The sequence below is a fragment of the Pleurodeles waltl genome, chromosome 2_1 (genome assembly GCF_031143425.1).
Source record: "Pleurodeles waltl isolate 20211129_DDA chromosome 2_1, aPleWal1.hap1.20221129, whole genome shotgun sequence".
NCBI lineage: Eukaryota > Metazoa > Chordata > Amphibia > Caudata > Salamandridae > Pleurodeles > Pleurodeles waltl.
Window position 1 is genome coordinate 569,683,839 of NC_090438.1, and position 12,241 is coordinate 569,696,079.

General features: G+C 40.3%; 1 protein-coding gene across 3 annotated transcripts in view; it reads left to right on the forward strand.

Moving 5' to 3' along the window:
• The window catches only part of GOLGA4 (golgin A4), a 758,002-nt gene that overhangs the window by 368,770 nt on the left and 376,991 nt on the right, over nucleotides 1–12,241 (forward strand). For all 3 annotated transcript variants that reach the window (XM_069215119.1, XM_069215129.1, XM_069215138.1), the window contains one exon: nucleotides 7,521–7,699. In XM_069215119.1, the coding sequence (XP_069071220.1) occupies nucleotides 7,521–7,699 (179 nt within the window). The remainder of the gene's footprint in view (nucleotides 1–7,520; nucleotides 7,700–12,241) is intronic.

Below are 12,241 nucleotides of genomic sequence, written 5' to 3' on the forward strand. Positions count from 1 at the left end.
CTTGATGTTGTGTGCCCTCCAGTATCTGTTGTGGGGATCCATGTGGGTGGCATTCCTCTTGAAGTCAAAGTTTCAATTTCCGTATGCGTTTTGTCCTTTAACCTTGATTCCTTGAGTTTTGAGGAAAATTCGCTAGGAGCAGGCCCAAATCATTCAATGCCCCCAGACTGGCTGAGAAGCATGCACCTCTTTCTGAGCTCCGCTGCTTCTTTCTCTTAAGGGGGACCTTCTCTCCCAATCGGGTGAACAGGTTCTATCCCCCAACCTCCAATCTTACATCTTCATTTGTGGTGATTCAGTGGGGTGATGGCAGTTCCTTTCAGCTGCCACAAGAGGCGTTACACTTAATGCCTGTCCTCTAAGTCGGTCTGTTCCAGAAGTTGGAACACATTTGTTGCATGGTGTTCCAAACATCAAGTGGACCTCTTGAAGGTCACCTTGTCTAACATTTACAAGTTTTATCTCTCCTTGGCCCACTAGGGTTGTACATTGGGCACAGTCAAGGGGTACATTGCAACCATTTTAGCTTTTTTGTGTCTTCCCAACCAGTGATCGTTATTTAGTCACCAGTGGTTGTACGGTTTTTCGAAGTGTCTGACAAACATGTTTTCTGGGCAAGTTCACCATCAAACTAAAGTAGCTTCCCTCCATGAGCTGGTGACCCCCTTTCATCTATCGCTATCGCACCTTGCTCACCTTTTTATCACTTGCCCCACTCAAATAAGGAGGAAGAGCCTTTACATCCTCTGTACCTGAAGTGGGCAGCTAGGTACCACATTGACCTCACAATGGAGATTAGGTCTAATGTCCATCTCTTTTTAGGGTAAAGTGGGAAACACTTCAGAAGAGAACTGTCATGCTTTGACACTGCTTTGCATCAAGATCTGCTACCTTTTTGCAAAGAAAAAAAAATCACTGGATGGAATCTGAGCAGACTCCACTAGGTGAAATGTTGGCTATGGGCAGACCCATGATGTAGGTATAGCTTACATGTTCACCAATTATTATAAAGCGCTTTATGACACCAAATCAGGGGTGATAAAGCTCATTTGATGGACTTTCTCTGAGGTTTGGAGATTTGGTAAATTAAACAGTGGACAAACTCACAGATGAAGTATTAATTCTATAGGAAGTAATGGATATGATGCATCAGCTGCGGAGCAGTAAAGCTCAGGGTCCTAATGGTTTCCTGGTAGAACTGTTTAAGGGTCTGCATGGACAGGGGGTCTATTTGACATGTTCAGTGAGGTGAACAGAGTGGCCAGACTGTCTGAACATCTCCAATATGCAGTGCGTCTTATAGGGACATATGTCAATCCTGAATGGAGAAAGCATGATTCTGGCAACGGTGTTAATATGTTCATCCACTTGAATCCACCTGACTGAATCTTGTTAGTTGTCTGTCAAACGATGTGGAGGAATCTATAGCTATCCTATCATTAGTTATTGAAAAAGATTGTCATTCAGTTGAATGGGACACCCATTGCAGTGCTGCAAAAGTTCAGCTTTGGGACAGGGTGTCATGCTTGGCCACAGTCCCTGTATACAAAACTGACTTCTTTTGGAAAAGTAAACAGTGTGTTACCCTTCGCCTTTGGTGTGACGAGGAAGACATGAGTATGTTCCACCTCCTTTCTCCTTTCTGCTGTTTGCACTGCCCATCGATCCTTTGACATCTTGGATTGGAATGTGTCTACTGGAGCGTTATTTTTGCTGTATTCTCAAGCTGGAGATAGATTCCTTCTATATATAGATGGCATCGCAGATAAGTAAATGACATCCTGCTTTACAATCTGACCATTTCTAGGTTGATGCATACTGTTTGAACTTATGGGAATTAAAATGAGTATTGGAATATTTAGTACACCCAATTCCAGGTTTGTCTTCAGTGGTTGCAAGGACCTGTTTGCCATTTTATGAATGTAACTTGGAGGTATGGTTAGCGGTATTTCCCACTGATGTGCGTCACTGGCACACACTTCACCTCTCATGATGGCATGAGCTGCAGTTGTAAAAATTATTACTTTGTCCACATTTTTGTGCATCTTGTAGAATACTTCCTACTGTGTGGCAGGAGCATTTGTTAAGGAAAACCGGGAACAGAAGAACTTAATTTTAGGACCTCTAGAACAGACCTAGCTGTTCTGTATGAGTCAGTTTATGATGCTGTGATGCAGACATCTCTCCCCATAGTCATCACTTTATTACTGGGTTTCCTAGCTAATTTTGGTGAATGACTAGGTATATGCCCCGACCAAGGTGGCGTAGGTTAGTCTGGACCAGATGATAATGGTTGCAAATACTTATCTCCATTACCTTGATGATGTAGGGTGAACTAAACTTCCCAGTGGTGATGTTTTGTAAGCAAAATCTGTAAGATGGCAACCTAGTTGTATGGAAGACTGATAGGGACTTTGTCAAAAAAGTCAGGGTTGCAGGATTTTGAATGTTGAGACCTGATTAGGATTTGCACCTTTAGATGTATTTCTGGTAATGCAGTCAGTAAGTCCTTTGATGCATTGACTATGACCTTGATATTCATGGAGAACACATGAATAAATTAGATGTGCTGTGGCGGCCCACTTGGCTTGTTGGAAGGATATTCCCTAGAATCTAGGGTTATTTCTAGAGAATAGAATAAAGAGAGTGTTGTCCATAGTCCACAAGGCATTTGTTAATAATGTGACCAGCAACGTGGTGCAATGGAGAGCCAAATATTAAGGGAACTAGGGTCCAAGGGAAGATGTAGATTGGGAGGCAGCATTGTGTCACCCATAGAAAGTGACCATTGAAACTATTTTATTTATGATTCAACTTCTAGTCCAGTGCCTGATTTGATTGGTACTTGAATTTCCCGAACACCTCAAATAAGCATACCCAACGATGTTGACTTTTCAAAATATGGCATGATTTTATACTTTCTGTAGTCCAATGGGTTTTTGCTATCAAATGGGGAAACTCAAAGAACCAGTCGAGAATGCAATGGTCTCAGGCCATGGATTGATTACTGATATCTGAAATGGTTATGAATGAAAGTTGAGGTGATGACACCATCATTTTGACAGAGGTTTATGGTTGAGCTGGAGGGAGCCTACGATTAGTGATGCCTTCAATTATTCTTGTTATTATCCTGTTGTTACTGCTTGTGGTGCTTTTATTCCTGACTCACCTGCATGACTTGTTTAAATGTTAAGCAAAATAGTAATAAAGAGGTTTTCAAAATACATTTGTAACAGAAATGGTGCACATTTTGTCAGTTTCACTAATTGTTGATAAAAAAACATAGTATTAAATTGTCTAGGTGTGCATCTTAACATAGACTTTGTCACTATCCAAAAGGCATGTGGTATCTCACTTTTGCTCTACCTCCATTTTCTTTCAGTTTATCATCCAAAACCTTCCAATTATATCCTGACTCTTCCTCTAAAACTACTTGGAAGGGAGAGGGTGGGAAATTGAAAAGTTTCACGGATCCCATAGTTTCAGGTCCTAGACAGAAAAGGTACCCCGAACATTAGACTGCTATCCCATGCCTAGATTTTAGAGCTCCACTCTGTTTACAAATAACTTTAAGGTTCAGTCAGCTGACATGATGTAACTAAAACTATTCTTACTATATCTGGCTTCTGACAGCAGTAGCAATGATAATGTAAAAGAAAGCTATATTTATATGGATTTCGAAATGACTCCGCATCAGATATGAAATTGCCTACAATACGTGCAAAGGAGGGTCACAATAGTGCAAAGAATGCCTACCATTTGCTAAGAATGCCCACCAATTTGCCTGCACGCACACCATACCCAGCACTTAATCTCACTATGGGCACAGCTCTCATCTTTACAGTACTTTCCTGTCACATGCATGACACACAGCATGGTACAAGACATTTACTGTGCTCAGAAAACCGAGAGATACAGGCTATCCCTCTTCTCACTGTTTTTAACACTAATGGACGCAGACCAAGTGACGTTGTGGCCGATGTTTTTTACCGTGTGCTTTTTGAAAAGATAAATCAAGCTATACATTGAAATACCTGTGTGATACCCATAAGTCTCTATTGGGTTCCACTACCTCAGCCAATTAGTGTGAATTGTTTTGGATGGACACACTTTTATAAGAGTAATCAAGGTTCAATAAGCCTTTTTTGATAGAGAGGATTTTGCCTAAGGATCACCACAGAGTGATCATTGGATACACAAAATATAATATATTCATTTGGGGAAGAGTCATTATAAATTTGTCCTGACAAAGGTGGTATGTATGGTTTAAGGCCACAGAAACACATAAACATAAACACGACCTACAGTGCATGGACAGTTACAATATGTCACTGAACATATTCATCAACATCCAGTGACACACTAAGTGGGAACGTATTGTCTTACGAGAAACTAGTTGGAGTGTCTTTTAAATTCTCCCCTTTACTGATGTTGTTTTGTATATTTGTTTTTTATCTTGTTCTTAACTTGGTACATTGATTGTGCTATGTAATTATGCTTTTTAATATATGAATTTTTTATAATTCTATAATTAAATGATATATGTGTTTTTTCCAAATTCTCATGGTATTACATTAGTGTGATTGTTATGAGTGGATTTAAGTTCATTTACGTTTAAGTGATTCATCAAGGTAATTCTTTAGTGTTGTTTGGTTGCTCAAATCTTGTTCCCTTTTTCTGTCTGTTTGTCAGTTCTCTCTTTTTAGCCCAGGAGGACCCCAACATCACACAAGCAGGGCCCTGTGCATAGGATAGTTTCAAGTAGCAAGCAAGTGAGGCACAGTGGCAGGTGTTTGCAGAAATTACTACTGCATACTTGGTTTTGCTCACATTTTATAGGCTACTTCTCTCAATATTGAGCTTCCACGAGGCTCATAAAATTATAACTAGGGGGCATTGATCTTGTGGGACTTTGACCCCGTGGGACGTTGCCCCATATGCACAGATAGTAGAACCACCACTGGTTTTGTCTTCAATGTGACTTTAATATTCTTCATCATGACAAAATTATGTTATAACTAACAGCAGAGGTTATCCTGAAATAGCTTCAGAGCGCACTATTGCAAAAAGAATAACATCTGTAGTGACATTTTAGGTAGCTGTGAGACATAACTACATCTATCAACACAAATTAGAAAATAATATTCCCTATTCCTACAGTATGGGTTTGATTGCTAGGCAAATATTAGTGTCAGTACAAAATTAAACCTGTAACTAGAGAGAAATCCATGTTCAGAACAAATTTATTTTTCAAGTTGAGGTGAATTAAATTAGGAGTATGCAAAGTTGGGCAGCTTTTCATCTGTCCATTTTATAAAGTTGTTAAAAAAATCTTTTTTTGAGCACCACAAAGTTTGTGCCATTAAAAAAAAAAAAGAAAACCCTATAAGGGGTGTGGGGTCATTGAGACATACAGAACACATTTTTATGCGAGGATTGTTAAGGAAACCTTTTTTGAGTGTGGAACATTTCACCCACTGCTTGAGTTTGTGCAAAGTACACAAACCTTACAGCCCTAAAGCTGATTCCTTGCCGAAGAGAGCAGTATGAATGCTTAAATCTGTTTGAACTTTTGTAGACCTTTAGTGCATTCTTGGTAAGCAATTGATCCTTGGCTTACTTTTTGGTAGCTCTGTGTCTGTGTTTTCAACATTTGAGCCCCTCTTTTTAAACACTGTCTTCTGTTCTTTAACAAAGAATAAATCTTTTTGCCATACATACTGCACCCTCATTGTTTAGAAACACACTGGAACAGATTTCGTTTTGCCTAGAAACAAAATTAAGAATGTAATTATCGATACCAAAATCTAAAATGGCGTATTTGTGATGTCACTGCCTAGTGTCTGTGTAAAATAACTTACTTTTGCAAATGTGATGACACAAAACATTTTAAGAAAGAATCACATGGAAAGTATTTACAATACTATAATGTGGTCTGGTTATATGGACACTTGAACATTTGGAGTACAGTTCCTCCCTTTTTAGGAAGACTGTCCATTCTGGCACCTTGAAAGATGTCTTGGAAAGGATTAATGGACATGGTAAGTCTCTAAGAGGGTTAAAACATTTGAGAAGGTGTTGGTGTATTTGAGCTGTGGCTTTAAAATATGGTTGTTGGTTTATCCCTTACCAATTGATAGGTCTTCGTATTTTAAGTAGATTAGCCCACAGGATGTTCACTGTTATTTAGAACATTTCGTAGCATCCAGTAGGTATAGTTTTTGGTAAAGATGTATTCATATACATCAAAGTGTTAATGATCTAATTAAAAACAATCAGAGTTGGTACTAGGATGAGAACTGTCTGAGCCTTTATGAGACTAAATCCTGTTACCAAACAACTAGAACCTTCACTTTACAATAATTCATGTTTAAACCTTTAATGTTTATTTAAAAGTAGGATTAACAGAGAACGCAGAAAGTTGCCTGTCAAATACATGGGTAATCAGCATTTATAATAAGTCAAAGTCAAATAATGCAAGAGGATCAACAAAAGGTCCAACTTCAAAGTAAGCAAATAGACAGAACCAGAGTATAGTTCAGCAAGAGGACTGGCTGTCTGCCTCCACAGAAGGAGCAAAAAAACTCTAAGAATTCATTTTTAAAAAAACAGACGAGGGCAGAGTCTGCGTAGTAAAAAGGTCAGGTAAAGTTTGAGTATAAATGAATAGACAGACTGACACAGAGTCTGCCTCCACAAAGGAGCAAGAAAGCTCCAAGAATAAAAGAAAATACAGACTAGTGCAGAGTCTGCTTAGTAAAAGTGGCAGGGAAAGTTTGAGTATAAATGAATAGACAGACTGACATAGAGTCTGCTCTCTAAACAAATGCAAAAGGCTCTAGCAAATATCCCAAAAAGAAGGCATTTCATAGGGTTTTAGACAGAAAGGCCACACACACATCAGGATGTGAAATAGCATGATAGACCTGGATAATCAAAGAATGTGAATTAACCAATGGCTATTTGAATACACAAGATACATCAAATAAGTTACACATAGTAAACACAGACTTTGCTGCATAATGATATGTTTCGTGTATAAAGGAATTGAAGGAAATGTCAGTGCATTTATGTACCTTGACAGTAACATGTTCAGGGAATGAATGGTGCTTGTGTTCGAACTTGGGTAAAGGGCCTTGAATATTTTAACAACAGGAACTTCTTGAACATGACTTCCTCCGACGAAAGCAAATGAATACAATTGTGGTATTATGAATAAATTGACACTGTAGTGAGAGCTTCTATTTTGTATATTTTTCTGAAATGAAAAAGCACAGAGGTACACATGCACTTATAAAGCTTGTTCATATAAAATAAAAGTGCATTTTCTTTCCGCCTGTGTGACATGTTAGTACAAACTGTTTGAGGCCTAGTCTTGTCAACTTAAGCACATCTGAATTAAGCATTAATTTATATTCTTTAAAACACTTCTACCAAAGCTTGCTTGTTTAGCTGAACACCTGCCCTTAGTTCAGAACTCTGACAATCATGAATCTCTCATTTGTGCATTTCTCTCTCAGCATTTGAAGAGCTTGAGAAGGCTCTTCATACAACCCAAAAGACAGAGGAAGCCCGGAAAAAAGGGAAAGTGCAAATGGATGAGCAGATTAAAGCAATCGAAAAAGCCAGTGAAGATGAGCGCAAGAATCTTCAGCAGGAGCTCTCAAGGGTGAAGCAGGAGGTGGTGGACATTATGAAGGTGACAGTGAAATGCCTAGATAGAAACACTCTGATCATAAATTAAAGCCATTTCATTTGACAGCCAATCATGCAAGTTTTCCATACCTAGACAATATGATTGTGTGGCAAGGGTAGTATTTTTTCCAGTATGCACTGTTTGAAGCATATTGTAAGACCTGAAGTGCAAATCTGTACAATGTTGAGTTTAAGCTTTTCTTCAGACAACTCCATCTGATGAAACAAGTATTAATTTTTCTTTACATTTGTAGTTATTTCTATCGCCATATTCTCTCAAGCATAAACCAAGAAGAGGGTATGTAATCCAGTCAAAGGGCTTGTAAATACAGATAGTTGCATGCATACTGGGATACATACAGTGAAAAAATGTTGGTGATGCAAGCAGGTATATCCTGCTAAACTCCTGCCTTTGAAGTCTTACTCAGCAATCCGTTTAATATCATGTAATCACAAAACTATATCAATTAAAGTAAATAGGGAGAACAAACACGCATTGCATTGGGGTTTATTAATTATCCTACATGCTCTCTGTAGTGCAGCTTTTGCTTAAAATTGTCATTTCCTTTAGCTGATGAGGTTACTTTGAGATTTTGCAAGGAATTCCTAATGAAAGAATCTTGTATTTTGATAGGAATTACTTACATGGGCTCCACTACTGGACTATTGTACATGCTAAATGTATAGAATATGAAACAATGATCAAATTAAGTACAGTGAAGACTGCTTGAGGGGTGATTTAAAAAATATTTGTCTCTGATAAAATGTATCTTTCAGTCCCCAATTCTAAGAAAATTTTGATTTATTTCCGAAAGCCTGACAAATAGCTCTAGTTAGTGGTAACAGACCAGACCCGCATTAAAAAACTTCTGGTCTGCTTGCAGTGCATACTGAAGGATCTTTTGCTGCAACTGATAAATGTAATTTACTCTTGCTCCTGTTGTCTTCCTAGAACTCTTTTGTGCTTGCACAGAAACATCAACAGAAAAGGTGAAATGGCACGTCTCAAGATGCAGGAGTATGAGGACTCCTCTCTTTCCACTCTTAAGAAAATGAAGGTTTTTCAAGACTAGCATGTTAGAGAAGTGCATGTTTTGCATTGTAAAGCAACGTAGTACCAAGTAGTGCCAAGTCAGAAGGGAAACTTCGGTTTGCCAGGTTTAACAGTAGTGTTTCCTCATCTCCTCCTTGACTCAACCACTACTTTAAGGAAGGTGTGAATAGTGCTTTACAGTCCACCAATCTCAATTAAGTGGCTCACAGTTTCCTTGGAAACTCACTGAAGGTAACTGCAAGTTAAACACAATGCAGTCACAGCCTGCAGGGGTGCTTCATGAATAGACCGATTCCCTTTGCTATGCTGGTCACATACTATTTTAACCAAAAGGTCTGGTGCATCTGTAGCTAGGATATTAACTGATTTGGCACATGGAGCTCAATACTTAACAGTGTATTAGAGAATTAGGGGTTCCTCCTTATTAGCACAGAGTAGCATATATCTGTTTACAGAGATGCAGGTGGAAAAACAAGTAGTTTCACATTTCATCTTGAATGGATTCCTCACCTGGTGAATTATCCTTAGGTGCCAGACTGGATCCAGAAACTTAAAAAGCATTGCTTGTGCACTCAGGTAGAATGTGCTGTGTGACACCATGCCAACCTAGTTCCGCTCTGGAAGTGGTGAGCAAAGCCGCATATAGATGTCCCTATGCTTGCTGACATCCATTCCTTTCATTCTGCGCCTTCAGGCGCAGATCCAGAGCTCCACTCCTCTTCTTCATACTTTAAAGAGGAGATTTTTCCCCAAGGATTACATTCTTCTAGTGTGCAAAGGAACAAGTCATCTCCTAAGACTACTAGATTTAAACCTTATATGAACTGTTGCAGACAGATGTCTGTGACAGATCACCATCAGGTGCCTCTGGTTTTTGGGTCTGGTGCACAACTCTAAGCCCTGTGCCCAGATGAATTCAAAAACCACCCGAGAACGTGAAACAAAGTTCTATGTGGTAAAACACCACAGGACCCCAAGCAGGTTTTACTCCTGATTTAAGCCAAAAGTGCGGACCCACTCAGTCATTCCTGCAGTAGACTTTTATTTTAGTCAAAGTCTTGGGGGGACAGTCCAAAAAGAAGCATAAGAAATCCATGTGAGACTTGGCCACTTCTTGCCACTATTGATCTTCAGAAAAGGCACAAGGGCATCACCATGCCCATACATCTCACTCCCATTCCACTGATGAGCTGATTCCAACCATTGTCCAGTTGCAACCTGAGTTTCTGGGTACATTAGTGATATTGCAGCAATTCCAAGCCTTTTAACCAGGCAATGCTGCACATCTTTGGCACATTTCTGGTTCTCTCTGGTGCACCTTCTTGCCCAAAGTATCTGAAGGGTCCTCCATTTGGGTTACTTCTATCTCCTATCTATCCTCAGGGCTGTCTATGTCCCTTGAAACTGCATTGGGTTGCACACCAGTGCTGGTCGGGGTTTGGGTCAGTCGCCAAAATCAGCTACCGTCCCTTGCACATTGACACAAGCACTGTTGCTGCCAGGGGAGGATCCAGAACTTAATATAGTATCGAACTTTCAGCCAATTTTGTCTAGACTGAGGCTGCATCGAGATCTTGAGGTAAAACAGCCGATGCTCATCCTCCTTGACTGAGATTGTATATCATTATCGCGGAAACAGACACTGCACCAAGTTTTTGGTAATGACACCGACCAGAGTATAGTCAGACAACAGTGGGGGTAATAGGCATGAGTTTGCCCCACCCAATAATGAGGATAAATAGATTGTGGACCTTCAAAATGTCAATGTATCGCATACATCACTTGAGATCAAATGTATGGAAACATTAGGTAAGAGGATTTTTTTCGCTGATTGTTGCCCTCAGGTCGGTCAACAGCAGCTGACTCCTAAGATGCTACATCCATGCACTGTGGGACATGGTTGATGAGATCAAACCATTAATTATGATCACAATGCGGGTAAATTGTCATCTAAGGACTAAGGGCCATATGTACGAAAGCTTTTTCCCATAGACACAGAATGAGTAAAATCCTATGGTACATCTGGCCCTAAGTTCCACTGATTGTCTAGAGTGGGCTGTTGGGACAAGTGCCGTGCTTTGGTGCCACACATAAATGAGATCCACAGGCTTCTCTGATGGACATCCCTAATGGACATGCCTTTTGATGGATACCACTTGTTAGATGAAAAAATGGATTCAGTGCTTGTGAGCCTTTTTTCACAATATCTTTATTGAGTTTTTAGAACACCAAAAGTGCATAACCGAAATAGAATATAACCACATTATACATATTATAAACCAGTCATGGACATGAGACAGTGGCTTAACTGCTCCAGTCCTGGAAAAGAACAACAGGGTACATACATTTTGAAGCTCCTACCAATAACAAACAGGACTTCATCCCATGGGAGGAACAGAGGTTTACTACAGAGGCTGGACCACAGTGCAACTTTCCTCTGATGAACAATATCATTCCATCCCTCCCCTCCCCGAATCCCTCCACTCTTGCCAACCCCAGAGGAGTGAACCAGAGATATCAACTGATGCCCATAAACATTAGACCAAAGTTCTTACCGTTACTAATAGCGGGGCAAACCCATATGGATCATCATTCAGGCACTGGGTTGGGAGCGAAATCAGTAGTCTTGTGCCTTTCCTGAGCACCCCTTCTCCTGCTCTTGTGACCAGACGAGTGGCCAACTCCACAAACATATAAACATGGGGCTGTGATAATGTGACCCCGGGAAGGAAATCCTTCCCTCACCTGGCTCCCAAATCCTCTAGGGGTCCCTAGGCCTGTTCCCAAGTTGCCTGAAGGTCTCAGAGATCGCATCATAAAGTTTCATGTAGTCGTTCAATATGCGTATTATAATTCCACAGTCTGCTATTTTTTCTAGCTCTGCAAACCATTCCTTTCCCAAAAGGAATGATGGTTGCCTCCAATTTTGCATGATACACAGCTTAGCCATCGCCAGTCCTGTAGCCCTCCAGCATTTCCTATGTTTGGTGGGAACAACAGCACCAGACATATCATGCAGGAGGTCCATACAGCAGAGGGAAATGCCATAGGAGATGTACCATATCGCAGCTGTGTTCCCCGCAGTGCCAACACGAGTCAGTTAGGAGCAGTCCTGCCATGTGCAGCTTAGCTGGAGACCAGTACCAATGGTGCAGCAGTTTAAAGTATGCACATTTTAATCTAGCTTCTCAGAGTAGGGTATTGTTGTCACTGTCAGCGACACCCAGCCTTTGAGTGAGTAGGTGTGTCCCACAGACATCTGCCAATGAAGCTGGGTGCTTCAAGTGTGGTGATAAAGTGGCAGCAATTCATCAACAACCTGTTCATCCCTGACAATGTTCCCCTGTTGGTACATCGCTTCTTAGTGTATGTGCAAATTGATGAAGGGCCCACTGATAACCCCCCTCCTTTCAGTTTGTCCTCAAAACAGTGCTACATTTGGATATAAGGAGAGGTGGCTGGCTAGGTAGTATGATTCCATATGGGGCAAAT